At 41.5% G+C, this 18,828-nt stretch overlaps 1 protein-coding gene across 4 annotated transcripts in view; it reads right to left on the reverse strand.

Annotated features, from left to right (window-relative positions):
- Window positions 1–5,260: 5,260 nt before the first annotated feature.
- klhl25.S (kelch like family member 25 S homeolog) overlaps window positions 5,261–18,828 on the reverse strand; it is a 49,440-nt gene continuing 35,872 nt past the window's right edge. For 2 of the 4 annotated variants that reach the window (XM_041588221.1, XM_018255310.2), the window contains exon 2: window positions 5,261–8,082. In XM_041588221.1, the coding sequence (XP_041444155.1) occupies window positions 6,299–8,068 (1,770 nt within the window). In that variant the 5' untranslated portion in view covers window positions 8,069–8,082 and the 3' untranslated portion in view covers window positions 5,261–6,298. Of the gene's footprint in view, window positions 8,083–10,361; window positions 10,675–10,829; window positions 10,943–18,828 lie in introns of those variants that run through there. The other 2 variants (XM_018255311.2, XM_041588219.1) reach the window with 2 other exon arrangements.

The following is an 18,828-nucleotide window of genomic DNA, read 5'->3' on the forward strand; positions in this document are numbered from 1 at the left end:
CAAAATTTAACATCAAATTTTTAAAAAATATATAATTCCTTACTACACAACGAAAAAAAAAACACCTACACAAATTATACTTTTAAAAAAGCAAAGTCTTTATTAAGAAATAACTTACAGAAGTTATTGTCTTCTACAGAAGAGGCGAAAGGGCGACCATCCATTGAGCTGTGCTTGATTTCTCCTCCCTGGCTCTCTGCTGCTGGATCCTTTAGCTGCCACATTCTGTGCTTTCTGTAGTGCAGCGGCGCTTGTTCCTATGGGGCCATGTTCTCTCTCTCACTGCTGTAACGGCTCAGGCCCTGCTGAGCTGCGGGACTCTGCATCCAGCTGACTACAAGTCCCTGCGTCCCACTGCCGGTAGCGCTTTCGGAGAAGCTGCCCAGCAGAAGGGACAGATGCATGGTGGGACTTGTAGTTTGGTCGGTAGCTGCCAAGCGCCAGAGAGAAACAGAGTTGCAGCGGGTGCGCGCAGCTGCGAGGGCTCTAGGACGCGCTACCGGTTGTCCCAGCAAACTGTGTAAGAGAACCCCCAAATACTCCCGGTCCCCCCCTAAATACATCTGCGCCCCCTTTCCAAGTCTTCCTTCTCCCCTACAGGGAACTGACCCCGGGCTTCTCACCAGCCGGACTCACCTCCCTTGGCGGAGGGGGATCTTGTAGGGCCTGAGCCGTTACAGCAGGGAGAGAGAGAGAGAGAACATGGCCCATAGGAACAACCGGCACCGCAGATCCGCCTCAAGTTCATGCTGGAAGCGATGCTGCACTACAGAAAGCACAGAATGTGGCAGCTAAAGGATCCAGCAGCAGAGAGCCAGGGAGGAGAAATCAAGCACCGCTCAATGGATGGTCGCCCTTTCGCCTTTTCTATAGAAGACAGGAAGCAGAGTTTCTGTAAGTTATTTCTTAATAAAGACTTTGCTTTTTTTAAAGTATAATTTGTGTAGGTGTTTTTTTTTCGTTGTGTATTAAAGAATGTTTTTTAAATTTTTTTGATGTTACTGGTCCTTTAATCTCTCTGAATCTGCCCATGTGCCCTTACCCTTAAGGTGACCATACAGGGGCCGATAAAAGCTGCCAACAGATTGAGTCGGCAGCTTATTGGCCTGTGTATGGGGCCTTCCAACAGGCTTCCCCGATCAATATTTGGCAGAGAGTCGGGCAGATGTCGATTGGGTAGGGGTAAAAATCCCACCAGATCGCGGACTGCATCTGTTTGTTGATGTGGTCCCACGATCTGACCACCCATATGATCTGATCGTTGGGCCCAGATTGGATCAGCCCAATACCGCACACCTCAATGTGGGGATATCAGGGAGAGATTTGCTTCTTTTGCCAAAATTGCCAAATGAGCGGATCTCTGTGTTATTAGTGAAACCTGGTAGACATTGCTCCAATGATAGAGCTTATTGCACACTTGGTCTTGACCTCTGCTGTGTCCTCTGGGGGGACCCCAATTAGTGACAATACCCTTTCCTACTCCACCACTTCCCATTCTCACTTGTACAACTTCACCTTGACATGATTGTGTTTCTTTGCTTCCCGGGCTCTATGAGGATTTATTTGGGGGTCTGTCTGCAGTGGTGTCGGTGCTCCTGGCAATGGCGGACTTTCTTCCAAGGAAGGACACCATGTTTTTCTTTGTAATTAAATTTAAACATAGGACTTTGTTAGACATAGAAATGTGTTTCTATACAACCCTCTTCTGTATCAACAAAAACCAGCAAACGCACATGTGAATTTAATTGTGATTTGTTAATTGTGATTCTGTTGGCTATTTGTGATTTATTCCAGTATCTGCAGAGAGATATATGGTCCCGTTCTACTTTCTCACTTATTTTAGCCTTATGTGTGAATGTAAATCACAAGACAGACAGACAGGCAGGTATTAGGTTCAGGGTTGTAGTGAAAGCATAGTTATGTTGTTTCCTATTGTACTTTACTTTTCCATTGATTGTCACTTTCCTGGCAGCCTGTACAGGTAACTATTACTGGACAACACATTTATTCTAAAGGACTTTTAAACTGTTGCCCCTACTCTCTAAAATAGACGGTACAATGTAATTACATACCGTATACACTACAAGTATGGGATCCGTTATCCGGAAGCCCGATAGCTAGGATTCCTTTTTCTCTGTAATAATAAAACTGTACGGGTATGGGATCCGTTATCTAGAAACCAGTTACATAGAAAGTTCCAAATTTCGGAACAGCCGTCTAAAATAGACTCCCATTATAATCAAATAATCCAAATTTTGAAAAATGATTTCTCTGTAATAATAATAAAACAGTTCCTTGTACTTGATCCCAACTAAGATATAATTAATCCTTATTGGAGGCAAAACAATCCTACTAATTAATTATCTTCCCCAAGCGAGATAGATCTTTTCAAAATATTAACGATTCCTATTCCTTTATTCATTCCTTATTTCTTTTCATAATCTTTTATTTTTTATTAATTGTTTGGATTATGTAACATTTTTTTCAGTATTTATTTTTGTATTTTTTTCTTCTGTTTGCTCCGTGTGGGTATAAGTCACAATTCAGTACAGTCAATTTTGCATGTAATGGTAATTTGTTTTCACAATTGTGATTGGTTGAGATATACACTCTTGTGATTGGTCACAGCCCCTATATAAGAAGTGTACATGGGGGTGTCCAGTAGTCTATGAGTAAGTGCCCCTGTAGGCACAAACGCGTTAGGCCTTCACCTGTATTGTCCTAATAAATGGATTTGAACTATTAACCATTTTTTTTTTTGGTTCATTGCTTTTGAAAAAAAACCTCAATCTTTTGCTGTTGTACTATATACATGAACCCACAGATTGGGGTGAACTGTGAGTATTTTTTCATTTCTTTATAATACCCATTGTGATTTTACTACTGCTATATTTTGAATTTATTATATTGAGGTAGTGCCAAAAATTGGCTTTTTGCACCTTTATCTTTATTTGGGTTTAATGTCAATGCTTTTAAATAGACTTAAAGGACCAGTAACATAAAAAAAAATTAAAAAAAAAATTCGTTAGTATACATCGAAAAATAAACACCAACACAAATTAAACTTTTAAATTGCAAAACCGTTATTAAAAAATAACTTACTGAAACTCCACTTCCGCTCCTCTTCAGAAAAGGTGACAGGGCGACCACCCATCCTGCAGCAACTGATTTCTTCTCCCTGGCTCTCTCTCCTGGCCGCCCTATGTCTGGCGCATGTATTGTCAGACTGACACAGCACAAAGCTGCTATGACACCGCTAATAATGGTATGTTGCCAAGTCCCATCGCAGCAAAAAGTTATAGAAAAGGCAGAGTAGCTCGGGCAGTAGCTCAGACCCATAGCACTGGACTCATATCCCGGGTTCCACGTAGGGAGGTGCCGGTCTGTGCTCACACGTAGGCCGCGTTCAGCAGCTGACCCAATCCAACCTCACAGAATTAGACACGTACAGCTTCCGAGCCGCCCCCTTGCGCAGTCCAACTCTTACCTCTGCTTGTTTTCTGGCGCCGTTTTCAGGGCTGAGCAGGTTACCCAAGAGCAAGTAGAACTGTTGCTGCTCGGCCGCCATTGCTGCTGCTACGGAAACAGAGGGAGAGAGGGCTCAAGAATGAGCACGGGCCAGAAAGCTGCCTGGGAGGGACGGGGCCATGAGCTATAGGGTTATATACTGTGCGCACTCTAACCTCATGCAGCCGACGCGTCTGAAGATTGAAAGATACTTATTGGCGGCTGTAGTTGGGATGCTGGCCGTGGCAAAATTCTAGTGGTTGAGGAAAGTCTGGAGGAGAAGAAGAAGCTGGCTGCCATTCTTGCTGGCAAAGCGCCCCAGACATAGGGAGGCCAGGAGAGATAGGCAGGGAGAAGAAATCAACTGCTGCAGGAAGGACGGTCGCCCTGTCGCCTTTTCTGAACAGACGTGGAGTTTCAAGAAGTTATTTTTTAATAAAGGCTTTGCAATTTAAAAGTTTGTGTTGGTGTTTATTTTTTGATGTATACTAACACATTTTTAAAAAAACATTTTTGATGTTACTGGTCCTTTAAAATATGGAGATTGAAATTACAGAAAGATCCCTTATCTGGAAACCCCCCAGGTCCTGAGCATTCTGGATAATAGGTCCCATACCTGTCCTCAGAGGAACAGAGCTAACCAGCTGCATTTCTGACAAGAAGCTTGTGTGTGTTGTTATGTGTGCAAACATACACAATCCATGAACAGCAAGTTTCATTTAGATATTGTTGTGTGTCTGTGTATAAATGTATGAGCACAACACTAATGCTCCACTGGTGGAAATGGCTGAATATTGCTGAGGACGACAGGTTTTGCCCAGCGTGAAACTAAAACCCACAATTATATTCCCTGCCAATGATTAGAGGAGGTGGGGAAGATGCTTTCTCAGCATTCCTACACTTCATATGTGTAATGATCTCACATTGCCTACACATCATATGTGCGGCTCATTCAAGATGCAATTAAACTGGTTAATGGTAATATCGGTTTCATTTAGATTATACGTTTGCTTTTCCCTCCTGGCAGACCCTCTGAGCAATGTGACTCAAACTGCGCTGAGAGACCATGATTTATGGGTTTGGGGTTATTTAATTCCATGGAATGAAACATCAAGAAAGAAAAAAAATTCTTTATCAATACACTTAATATAGGCCTGATTTTAATATAATTGTAGAAGAAAGGAAGGGAACTAATACTACTATTAAAATGGTCGGTTCAATATGCGTGCAATGAAAATGGCTTATGCTGAATATTCTTTTTGCCTGTTGTTTTAATCATTAAAAAAATCTATAGGTTTTGTTATTTTTTTACCCTAAACAAAGATACTCCATGATTAAGCCCCCTGTACAATGGCTTCCTACTTATCTGTAAGCCAAAACAGCGGGTGAAGGGAGGGGTTGTATACTGGAAATCTTATTATCTTGTATTATTATCTTGTAAGGACCGAACATAGAGTAGCTTCAAGCATTTTTTTTTGTGATAGGCATCTTATTATTTTGTAAGGACCAAACATGGAGTAGCTTCAAGCTTTTTTTTTGTGAAAGGCATCTTATTATCTTGTATTATCTTGAAAGGACCAAACGGAGTAGCTTCAAGCATTTTTTTTTTTTGATAGGCACTTTATTATCTTGTAAGGAACAAACATGGAGTAGCTTCAGACTTTTTTTGTGATAGGCAACTTATTATCTTGTAAGGACCAAACATGGAGTAGCTTCAACCATTTTTTTTTTTGCTAGGCATCTTATTATCTTGTATTATCTTGCAAGGAACAAACAAGGAGTAGCTTCAGACTTTTTTGTGATAGGCATCTTATTATCTTGTAAGGACCAAACAAGGAGCAGCTTCAGATTTTTTTTTTTGTGATAGGCATCTTATTAGCTTGTAAGGACCAAACATGGAGTAGCTTCAGACTTTTTTTGTGATAGACATCTTATTATCTTGTAAGGAACAAACATGGAGTAGCTTCAGACTTTTTTGTGATAGGCATCTTATTATCTTGTATTATTATCTTGTAAGGACCAAACATAAAGTAGCTTCAGACTTTTTTTCATAGGCATCTTATTATCTTGTAAGGACCAAACATAGAGTAGCTTCAGACTTTTTTTGTTATAGGCAGCAATAATCCAAAAAGATTTTCAGCACATGCCCCTCCCTATTCATTGCACTTATGTTTAAAAGGGGGTATAGTGCTCCAAAATTGGACATGTGAATGAATCCCAGTTTTTTCTCAGACCTATTATCTGGGGTTTTCCAAATAATAGGTCATTTTACAAGTTGGAGCATTACAAAAAGACCCATTATAACACAGTAGTTATGTAAGATGTAAACCAGTGCTGTATTCTTCCATATAGTGGATTAATAATGCACCATGGCACATGTTTGGAAGTCAGACTAATGCAAAAGGCTATAGAAACCTACTGAAGAGTCACACCTGCCCCCCAGGCTTCCAGTTGCTCAGTTGTCGTATTATTCAAGTTACTTTCCATGCTATCCTTTAAATATTTACTGTTATCAGGTTGAATGGGCGAATAACAGAATCAGGGCTGAATACGGACGGGGCTGGAAAGAGAAATAAACAAGTAACAGTCCAGCCTCCCACCCACTGTGCTTTGTATTGGCCGCAGATTTTGACCTTATGGAAACGTAAGTATGATCTTAATTTCAAGTTAATTTGATGGTGAGCTTTTTATTTTCCGCAACCAAATCTCTCTGTGCTTTTGCACCATAAGAGCTGACACAGGAGTACCAAACCAGAGTTCATCAATTTGCCTCTTTATTCTGCAGATCTTCTCATGCCGGCAAATGCTTCCAAGTGCTAACAAAAGCAGTAGGTATGAGAGAATAAGGCACTGAGGTGATGCTATTCCAGGAGTCTGAAGTTGGATCATAACAGTCTAAAGTTTTACACCGTTGTGTCCCAAAGTAACCTCCTACCACGTACACTTTATTCCCTGAAGCCAATGCGTGGCAGGACATCCGTTTTGCAGTCATGTCTCCTATTCTCGTCCATAGGTTGGTCTCACAATCAAAACGATATGCAGAGGCGGCTGTGAATTCAGTATCACCCCCCATAATAAAAATCTGACTCCCTAGCACGGCTGCAGCAGTGTAACGCCATGGCTGTGGGCATTCAGCTTTAATACTCCATCGGTTGTCATCTGGATCATAACACTGAACTTTGGAGACTCTATCTCGATGGATACTTGTGCCTCCAAAGACAAAGAGTTTAAGCTTAGCACTGACCACAGCTGCATTACTTACACCATCCCTCAATGGCGCCATCATAGTCCATTTATTGGTCAATGGATCATACTTTTCAACTTGTTTCAATGACACTGATGGAGAGGCAGGGAAAACTCCTGCAACTGCTGTGTGCCCACCAACCACATAAAGGCAGTTCTCCAGTTCAGCGGAGCCATGCCCGAACCTTGCGATTAGCATTGGTGCTGACTTTGACCATTCTTCATGGATCGTATCGTAAACCCAAACATCTTTTGACACTCCATTTTCAGAACCGCGTCCACCAGTTACATAGACCTTACACCCAATAGCGCAGGCACTGAACTCTTTCCTTGGACTTGGAAGATCAGCCTTTGGAATTATTTCTTTGGCTTTGTGATCAACTTGATAAATCTTATCGCACATAAAAGTCTGTCCTCCTAAAATGAGTAAGGTGTGACCTGCTTTACGAGGCTTAGCACACAGATTTGTAACTACTCCATCATTCTGAAGTAGCTTTTTCTTGCAGTGAACAGCTTCATCCATTATTAATTTGCTTCTCTCGTCTGCCATAATTAAATCCTCACAAACCACGGCTTCCTTCAGCAATTCCGAAGGGAGCAAAGCCAGTCTTACATTTCTCAACAGTTCTGGAAAATAATCCTTCCTTTTGTCCAAGTCCTCCTTTACCCAGTGAATTACAGCATTAAACACCACCTGCTCCTCCTCAATCTCCAATTCGTCGCTGGAAATCAAGTCGAGCACCATATCCTTGGAAAGACTGCTGAAGTCTTCGCTGTTGTGCAGAGTTGCAAAGTTGGACAAGCACATTCTCAAGGACAACTCGTACAGTCTCTGGCATTGATGTGCATCTGACAAAATCATCATTGCCAAACAATTGGAGGGATAAAGGTTTTTTTCTAAAAACTCACAAGCTGCGTCCCGTACATCGTGAAACTGGAGCATGTCTCCCGCTTCCAGAAGAGATTCTGCGTTTTCTTCATTGATGATCATTTTGGAAGAATAAGCAAAGTCAAGTAAAAGTTCTAGTACTTCTGGGTGAAGGCTGTCATGGAAATTCACGGTGTTATCTAGGCTCTCCCTCAACCCATTGCTGAACATGGCCTCAAAATAGGAACTGCAGGCAGCCAGCACCGCACGATGACAGGGGAAAGATCTGTTTCCAGCCCACAGGGTCACGTCAGTAAAGAGCCGCTGCTTTCGCATGGTATTGAGATGGTTTAGAACACAGTCAGAATGGGAGAGTTTATGGTATAATGAGATATTCATGGATCCAGTACTGGTGCGGGATTTACGGTTTTCATGGACGCTGACCGACATGATGACATTTAGAGCTGAAAAAAAAGAGAAATGTAGGAAGTTAGAATTATTTGTTCTTACAGATGCATTTTATTTCAAAAGAGTAGATTTATTTCAGAAATGTGCCCAGAAAAGCAAATGGACTTAGACACTAGGTGAAAGACATATTGCAACATGGCTCTACTCCCCCCGATGTAGCTTTGCTACACTGGGCAACAATCCAGAGCAGTATAGAGCAAAATCAACCTCATGAAAACAAATAGATGGCTTTATGTACATTTAAACATAATGTTCTGTGCTACAGAAACTGTCAGAGGGATCCATTATAAAGTCCAAAAGGGCTAGAACAGTCACTGCATCACCTGAGTTAGTGGTTGTTCCGAAAGATGCCCAAGCTCTGGCCACCACCCGTGCAGTTTTTTTGCACTCCATTATACATGCATTGCTGCATCTGAGGGCAATATTAGTGTGCTATAATAAAAAGCCCTAAAATTTATAAAGGTATAGACTTATTTACATTTATTTGTGTTGCTAGCAATTTAAAATGATGAGAATACTCACATGAGAAGTGCATACAACTTATCATTAAAAATAAATAACTTTTGATTTGCATAATTTGCTTTGTTACAAAAAATGCATATATACTATATGAGCAAGTCGATTTTCGGGCTATGGGTGGAGAGTCCCCACATTTTTCGTGCTATCGGTTGCTCAGACAAGTTAGAAAATTTCTGTCGTCTGCCGATATCTCTGCATTTATTGGTGATCTGACGATATCAGTGGGAGACTGTCACCAGCTTTTGTTGGACATAACAATCGTACGTTTGCTGTCAGGGGCACAACATCGTCTGATCTGTTCTTTTACTACTTTATTTGATCTGAATGATTACTGGCAGGTCGGGAGAATGATCGTTCGTCCGATATGAAGTTAAATCTGCACGTCTATGGCCAGCTTTAGGCACAATTGTTATTCTCTTACGGATGTTGTTTGCCTTGGACCCTCTACACCACTGATCCCCAACATGTTGCTCACCAACCAACTGGATGTTGCTCCCAGTGGCCTCAAATTAGGTGCTTATTTTTGAATTTCTAGCTTGAAGGCAAGTTTTGGTTGAGTAAAAACCAGATGTCTTGCCAAACAGAACCTCCTCTGGGCTGCCAGTCCACAAAGGTGCTACCAATAGACAATAACAGCCCTTATTTGGCATCGGTTGCATGCTTATGTTGCTCTCCAACCTTTTCTACATTTGATTTTTGCTCATGGGCAAAAAAGGTTAGGGACCCCATCTCTACACAATTCACTACCTGTTCTCTAGCCTCCACAAAATTCTTAGTGCTCCACTTTCTTACCATTTATCTCAGCTCTCCTTCATCAGCCCTCTTCCCTTAGTCCTCAGTCCCCTAAGCCTAACCCTACAACTATGGAGATGGGATGAAGAGGTATGAGTAGAGAGGGAGGAGAGCAAGGGTTGAAAACTGCTGAAGAATCAGTTGCAGGAGAAGAATGGATGATGAGTTGTGGAGAGGAGCTTATGGATTCCTCATGCTACAAGTACTTTGTGAAAGACACACAGACACACACACTGTGTATATTACATTATATCAACGTGGAGATACACTCAGATGGAAAAGGTATCTCCTTACTGATGGCATCCATAAAGAAGCATAAATGATTAGACACTTGAGAAGTAGTGCTTACCTGGTACAAGATACACAGCACATACAGCTATAAGTCACCACAATGCACAAACCAATCAATGTGTTAATATCTCCTCAGTCTAATGGCATTTATGGCTGCCCTGCCTATTACATGAGAGATGGACTGCGGATTTTTTCACTTTATTGAATAATCAGTACAGATAAATATGAATAATAAAGACAAAAAAAAAATCTCCCTGCTGTTATTGAGATGCATCCTTCCTCAAGAACTGCCCATCTATTATTTAAGAGTGAGAGAGGCAAGTGTGCGACCAGTTATTGGCTCCGTTACAATTTGTGTATAGATTTCACATTCATCACAGAGCTGAACTGAAATATGCTGTTAAGTGAAATAATACTGCGTCCATGCAATCTGTAGCGACCCTTGCTAGTCTGGAAATAAACCCCTGTCTAATCCTAGAAACCCATAACATTTAGAGAGGCATTATATTTAAAAAAAAAAAAAAAAAAAAAAGTTGGCATTAAAAATATGTTGTAAGTGGAAAGTGAGATATAGTTGAAATGCATGAATCATCCCCATTCCAACCAAAATTACAGACAGGAATGTGGCAATAAATCTGGGCCGACATTAGGTTGCCAAGTGTAGAGAAGTCGCCCCCAGCTCTGTGTCACTTCCACGTCTCGAGGGTCCCACATTACACACGTCTCTCTCTTGTCACTTATGTGCAATCTTAGCATAGACAGTCACTCTGCAACAGTCTGATCTGCTGTTAAACTGTAAATACTGTAAATGGCAGTCTGGGGGGGGTCACTATTTGCAGATGTTTTTGCACTTTACACTTTTTTGCACTTTTGATCTTCCTTCAGCACTTCTTTGTATATAGTTTTCCCCTCTTTAATCAAACTACACTGTTCTTCTGAACAATGTCTGAAACGACCCATTTTACTTCGATTTTCATGCATGCACAACATTTGCTGCCTTCCTTCCTTAAAGGAGAAGTAAACCCCTTATTTAAAGAAATAAATCCCTTATTAAAAAAAAAACCCTACCCCCCCCCTACCCTTCATAGACCTCCCTCGCATAGCTGCTACCCCAGGCAAATGCCCCTAACTTTTTACTTACCCCCAGTGCAGATTCACACCATCGGAGTTCACGGCAGACATCTTCTTCCTCGGTCTTCATCGGGTCTTCTTCTGGCACTTCGTGACAAAAACCCGAAGACTATGATTAAGTGTTTGTAACATGAAACACGTAAGGCACTTTTTACTTTATTTCAACTATTTGATGGAAGATTGCCTTTATTTGAGTGCCTGCTCCAGATTCATTTACGGTTGTCCGCTCCTTATGCTGAGGGCTCAGGGCGGTGCATCTGGGCCACTTCCCCTATGTGGTGAGTAAACATTCTAAGTTATGGAGACCCTCCTTCCAAATCCGAAGACTGCTCCAACTGTGCATGCGCCAATACGGAACTCACTTCCCGATGAAGACTGAAGATAAAAAGATGGCTGCCGTGACCTCCGATGCCGTTAATCTGCACAGAAGGGTAAGTAAAAAGTTAGGGGCATTTGCCCGGGGTAGCAGCTAGGCTGGGGGGGAGGAGGGAAGGGGGTTCTATGTAGGGTAGGGTTTTTTAATAAGGGGTTTACTTCTCCTTTAAATAAGGGCTGTAATTGACACCTGTTTTTTCACAGAATGACTCACTAATTGAACTCCACACTGCTATTATTTGGAACAAGCGATTATTATTATTTTGAACAAGCCTCAATTAATGGCTCAATGACACAATCAGCAGCATGTCATGACTGTTGGGTGTTGGTTTTCTATTACTCTACTACACCTACTAGTAAATTATTTGCCATGTAGAAATTTCTACCAAAAACAGGGATTGATCAGGTTTTCCCGATAATAGATCTTTTTCAGAATTTGGATCTTCATACTAGGGCTACCAGAAAGTCATGTAAACATTAAATAAAGCCAATAGGCTGGTTTTGCTTCCAATAAGGATTAATTATATCTTAGTTTGGATCAAGTTCAAGCTACTGTTTTATTATTACAGAGAAAAGGGAAATCATTTTTTAAAAAATTTAATTATTTGGATAAAATGGAGTCTCTGGGAGATGGCCCTTCTGGATAATGGATCTGAAATAATTACATTTTACCAACATATCTGCCGTATGTATATCTCTATGAAGATATCTCTCAAGGACTCTTATATCTACCAGAAGAATATCACTTATAGGTTGATACGCATGCCTTTTTGGATTGTTGCTGCTGCTCAAGAGGAATACCAGCAGAGACATAAACTACATAAAGCAGATCTGCCAGGATCAGAGTTTATTGCTGATCATAACTGCCTGATCCGCTGTTATACTGTAAATACTGTAAAAGGAATTAGGGGGGGGTCACTATTTGGAGATGTTTTTGCAAAGAATACCTCTGAGCCTCTGATGCCACACAAGCTGCAGGGTTTCCTTAAAGGTGAATTAAACTGAAATCACTGCCATAAGCTAGGCACCACCCAGTAATTATAATTGCCCAGGCCAGTGCAATTCTCAAGGGATGCTTGAGGGTATAAAAGAGGGCCACACAATGGGTTTAGGGCATTTAATGGGAAGGAGCTGCCGAATTCATAGGCTCTGTGAGGTGGAAGACCTGTAGAACAAGGTAGTAATTAGAATAGGAGTTTGAAGTATAGCAGACACTAGGTGTCTGAGGTAGGTTAGCTAGAATGGGTAGCTTGTTGCCCCAACCAGGAGTTTAGCGGGAACATTTCTGCGTGGATACCCCAGAAGTAAGGGACCCAGAAGAAAGGGGGTTAGGCAGGTCAGGGTTAACAAGGGCTTTAAGTCAGAGAGCTGCCGGGGGACCCAATGGGAATAACAAAGGGGTGCTGGACGAGCACCGGAAGGCTTGGTGGAATGGTAAAGGCATGCTAAGGTGCACCGGACGATCGAACCAAGCAAAGGAGAGCCGGAGCTGTAAGTGTTAAACTGCCCAAATCTTCCAGGTCAGGCCCTTGGGACTACGGTACGGATAAATGTGAGCAAATCCAGCAGAGTGGAATGGTATCGGATGTTTATACATAAACTGTGAGTGTGCCTGTTTGGATTCATATTGCCATTACAGAATTCACAGAATGCTGATTTGAATCGTACGTGTGAGGGGCTAAGAGCTGGTAACCACCCTTATGTGTGAACAGCAGCCCCGGTAGCTTCTGATCTGCCACAATTTTCTTCCTCTTCTGTCTTGTTCTCTTCAGGCAAAGACAGATACATGTGCAGCGGAACATAAAAGCCCTCTTGTTTTTCTAAGTTTGACTTTCACTACTACTGTGTATTGTCTTGCCTGGGCCAGAACAAAAAGAAGATGGGGGGAAGCCAAAGAAGATGGCAGTGGTGGGTTCTGCAGCAATACCATGGGCCGATTTTAATGAACAGAAGCCCTGACTTGCGGTATCAGGTTGGCAATTTTAATCACTAGAGGGGTGCGTATCATTTTGGCAACCTACCAGTGTTTTTAAATTTAGTTCCCTTTAATAATTTACCGTTCACTCTCCTGATAGATGCCATTTATGATAACGCTTCTAAAACCATTATTGTATGAGGCAGTGTAGTTTAGTGACGTGAGATACGTGACACCATCATCCTGGAAATGGACCACAATTTGCTATTTGGCCCATTTTTTAACAGAATAGGGAGCAGCTGGGGGGGAGGGGGTGATATCACTCCAACTTACAGTGCAGCAGTTTATCAGAGCACAAGTCACATGACCAGGGGCACCTGGGAAACTGACAATATGTCTAGCCCCATGTCAGATTTCAAAATTGGATATAAAAAAAATCTGTTTGCTCTTTTGAGAAATGGATTTCAGTGCAGAATTCTGCTGGAGCTGCACTATTAACTGATTCATTTTTTTTTTTTAAAAAATTTCCCATGACCGTATCCTTTTAAGTAACATGGTGAACTATTTTTGCCGTTTTGTTTATTGCAGATAAATAGAGGAACTGTATACCACTGTGTACCATATTATATGTATGTTTTTAATACTGCAAAGGACTTGAAAATAATAAGAAACTTCCCATTTGATGAGGCAAAGGCCTTCTCTGAGTAATGTCGGGTTCTTTTCCAGACCTCTGCCCTATTTCCCCTTGTTGTTTAGCCAGTGTGCAGCATTCCAGGGCTTTTCTGCACAGGATAATGAACTTCAAATCCATTTGGAGAACAGATTAAGCCACTGATATGAGAGAGCTGACAGAGTATAAAGCCACAGCAGAGGGGAATGGCTGCAAGAGAGAAAGCATTTTTTCGTTCCCTTTGACACCCGGCCAGGATAAGGCTTGTGAACAAGGGTTTGACCCCCTGAATTTAAATGACAATGACTGCAGGTATGAAAGGGCCAAGCTTGGTGTTTAATGGTTTCTTTTTGGCAATGTAGAAATAAAATCACAGTGTGTACATATTCATAGACTATTCCCCATCAGTAACAGGCACCGGCACAAGATCAGCGTGAGAGAGGAATGTACATACTCGTGTATTCTCTGCCTTTCCTATAAATGCCCTGTAACATGAGCAAACACTATTTTACACATGGAGCCTTATGTATATTTGTATTTATTTATATTAATAGGATCAGCTGTGTATACCAGTATCTAGGTGCACATGCCAACATGGTATACCCACTGTGCAGCTGACTAGCAGGGGCCCCAATTTCATTTTGGCTTGTGAATGAGCACGCACAGGTCATAAAGGAATTGGGGCACATGCTAGACAGCTGCACAGTGGGTATACCATGTTGGCATGTGCACCTAGATACCGGTATACCAGCCTGTGTATGACAACATTAAAGGGGTGGTTCACCTTTAAAGGAGAATTCACAGTAACATTAAAAAAAACCCTACCCTACATAGACACCCCCTCCTCCCAGCCTAACTGTTTACCCCTAACGTTTTACTTTCCCCTCTGTGCAGATTCAGGCATCAGAGTTCACAGGCGCCATCTTCTTCTCTTCGGAAATCTTTGGAAGGAGACCGGCGTGGCGGCGCATAAGCAAGTTGATGCAATTTTCTGTTTCGCGACTGTGAATGCGCAGAAACTCACAAAAATTGCCGAAGTGCAGGACTCATTCCGTAGATTACCGAAGCGGCTGAAGACAGAGCCCGTGAACTCCGATCCCTGAATCTGCACCGAGGAGTAAGTAAAAAGTTAAGGGGATTTGCCCGGGTAACACTAAAGGTGGCCATAAACACACAGATCCTATCATATGAATCGAGCATTCGTACGATTTTCGGATCGTGTGTGGCGTGTGCCGACATCTTTCGTCCGGCGGAGATCGGTCGTTTGGTCGATCGGTCAGGTTTGATTTTGACCCGACTCGGCACATCGTAATCGGATCGGTTGGCAATACGGCCGAAGAATCAGATTACCCCCGATATAGCCATGCTCTTTAATGGCATATCGGGGAAAGATCCGCTCGTTTGGCGATGTTGCCAAACGAGTGGATCTTTGCGTCTATGGCAGGGGTCCCCAACCTTTTTTTTACCCGTGAGCCACATTCAAAAATAAAGAGAGTACACAGATATACAAAAAATTCCTGGGGTGCCAAATAAGGGCTGTTATTGGCTATTTGGTGGCCCCTTTGTGGATTGTCAGCCTACATTGAGGCTCTGTTTGGCAGTTCACCTGGTTTTTATACCAAAACTTGCCTCCAAGCCAGGAATTCCAAACTAGGCACCTGCTTTGAGGCCACTGGGAGCAACATCCAAGGCGTTGGAGAGCAACATGTTGCTCGCGAGCTACTGGTTGGGGATCCCTGGTCTATGGCCACCTTTAGTCTGGGGGGAGGAGACAGGGGGGTCTATGTAGGGTAGTTTTATAACTTTAGGGTTGAATTCTCTTTAAGCTAAATTTAAGCATGTTATAGAATGGGCAATCATAAGCAACTTTTCAATTGGTTTTCATTATTTGCTTAGTTTTTTAATTATTAGCCTTCTTCTGATCTTTCAAATGGAGGTCACTGACCCCATTTAACAACAAATGCTGTGTAAGGCTACACATGTAGTTATGGCTTCTTTTTATTAGTCATCTTTAATTCATATTCCACTCTTATTAAAATTTAATACAAGGTTGCTAGGATCATTTGGAACCAGGCAACTGGATTGCTGAAATTGCAAGCTGCAGAATAAAAAGCTAAAAACAAAAACTCAAAAACCACAAATAATATAAAATTAAAACCAATTGCAAATTGTCTACATCATAGTACAAATGAACTCAAAGGTGAACAACCCCTTTAAAGAATAAGTATATTTTTTTTACTATCTCTAAAATGACTATATTGTGTCCAGAATAATATACCGGCTATCTCCCTGCATTCATTCTCATGTGGTTTCTAAATCACAAGCAGCTTGTTTCAGCTTGAAACTCCGCCCCTATCATTTTCTAAGCTCTCCTTTCTTCTTTATGACTGTTAAAGAGTTACCTGTTTGTGGCAGGAGTTAGAGTCCTGCAGCGGGTCGGTACCCTATGGGTTTGCGGGTATAGACGTGGGTTTCCGGTTCTGCGGGTTCGCGGGTTGGGCCACGGGTCTTCTCAATAGCGATATTTACTACTTTTTTCTGGTCACGTCTACTTCCGATGATGTCACTTCCGGTTCACAATGACAGCACTTCCTGTTTTGCTCCTTTTTTTCTGATCATGACTACTTCCGATGATGTCACTTCCAGTTTACAATGACAGCACTTCCTGATTCTTGATGGTCAGCAGGTCGCGGGTCTGGGTTGCGGATAAGGTACTTGCGTGTCGGGTAGTGGGTCCAAGCGGGAAATAATGCGGGTTGTGGGTATGGGTCCCAAAAAATGGACCCACACAGGACTCTAGCAGGAGGCACAAGCATGCGCAGTAGACACTTCTTTGGTTGTCTTTACAGTCAAAAGAGGAGAGCTCAGAAAGAAAAGGGGTGGGGCCTCAAGCTAGACCAGGAACTAGCTGAAATGAGCTGCAGCTAAACTGCTTGTGATTTAAAAACAATGAGATGAGACTAAATGCATGGGGAAAAAGGTATGTTATTCTGGGTGTTGTTTTAGAGCCTTTTTAGGAATTTTAACATTAAAAAGCCATATTTAGTCTTTAAGATATAAACTCTGTAGAATACCATTGTTACAGGGGTCCATTCCATTCACGGCTCTCTATAGAACTGTATAGAATAAAAGCACTCTGTTTCTTTCAGAATAATGCAATGAATATAACATTTCTATGGCAGGGTGCGGTCTTTGTAAAATTGCCATTATTTATTTACATTATTATATAATATGCTATTACTTGAGGCCTGAAGTGTATCACATTATATATGCCTACGTGGGGGGTGTTATTTCAGGAAACTTCAGGCGACTTCCGAAATCGAGTGCATTGGCACTGGTGTTTTCTCATTATAGCAGGCATAAGGCAGTTTGGGGAGATTATTGCCCTACAGAAGAGGCGATTAGTCGCCAGGCGACTTAATCTCCCCGAATCTGCCCGTGTGCTAAAGCCCTTATAGACTTAAAGTGATACTGACACTAAAAATTTTCTTTTTCTTTCTTTTTCTTTCTTTTTCTTTTCCTATAGGTCATGTTGAGTTTTTCAGCTGATAGTTCTGCTTTTTTAAGTAATTGTTATTTAAAGTTCCTAAACCCGACGGTTTTGCCAACCTGACTGTCCCTTCTTAACCTGTCAGAGTTTCTAATGATAATGGACTATTGCTGCACAAATATGGCAGCCCCCTCATAGAGGAACAGGGTAGTAAGAAAGGTAATCAGACAAATACTTTTATGGCAAAATTATAAATAGCATTCAAAGAATGTTAGGATAGATCACAAAAAAGGTTATTTTCTGATGTCAGTATCTCTTTAAAGAAGGGGTGTGTTCCTAAAAACATGGCGTGAGTGGATTTTCCATTATTCAAGCAGAATTGTACGTACAGTCGAATACTCATTAGTAAAGACTTGTTTTGAATGGAATTATTTAATTGGATTCAACTCCCTGCCCTGAAGGGTACAAACTGCATAATCTGTTATAAATATTTTCCTTTTCAAACTATTCTATGGAGATAATCCTGCCTTTAAAGCGTTTGCAAGATAAAGAGAACAAATGAGGCGCTCAGCGAACAAAGCGATTTGTAAGCGATTCAAAACGGGGTATAAACGAGGATAGAGCACATTCCATCCCTCGCCCTGAAGAGCAGCACATTCCTAGAGTTCCACTGAGGCCTGAGCACGATTTGCTTGTGGCTACAAATTAGAATGAGTATAAACAGGAATGGTGCTAAGTGCTGGGGGATATCATTATATCATTATATCATTATTATACTTCATATTGCACAAAAGATTGTTAGCAAATGCATCAACACACCGCTCCCTGAACATAAGAGTCAGCAGAACTTGCAGTAATAGAATATAGAATATGAAGAAGCAAGGGTGAGCTCACTGGATGAATGTGGGAAGGGGCTGACACAGAGCTCTCTGCGTCTCTAATCAATACCAGTATCATTTTTATTGTATTACCAGGATCCCCAGGCCAAGGCACATTTTGTGCAGTTAGGGATCATATTACCAGCGCCTTTTGCTTTTGACAGTTCAGCTATGCAAAAAAAAACAAAAAAAACACAGCTGAATCTTTTGTACAAGGAACAGTAACACCAAAATATAAGTGTTTTAAGGTAATGAAAATATAATGTAGTGTTGCTCTGCACTGGTACATTTGGTGTGTTTGCTTCAGAATCACTACTATAGTTTATATAAACAAGCTGCTGTGTAGGCATGGGGGCAGCCATTTATAGCCGAAAAAGGAGAAAAGGCACAGGACACACAGCAGATAACAGATAAGCTATGTAGTATACAATGGGATTCTTCAGACTGTAGCGGTTAACTACACTGTATCCTGTGCTTGAAAAATGATCACATGTATAAACTATATAAACTAATATCTATACTAGCTAAGGCTATTAGTATCACAATAGCCTTTGATATTATGCCTGTTCAAGAAATCATCCAAGCCACTCTTAAAGGAACAGTTCAGTCTAAAAACAGAAACTGATTAAATAGGCTGTGCAAAATAAAAAGCGTTTTCAATATAGTTAGGTAAAAATGTAA

Source organism: Xenopus laevis, chromosome 3S (genome assembly GCF_017654675.1).
Source record: "Xenopus laevis strain J_2021 chromosome 3S, Xenopus_laevis_v10.1, whole genome shotgun sequence".
NCBI lineage: Eukaryota > Metazoa > Chordata > Amphibia > Anura > Pipidae > Xenopus > Xenopus laevis.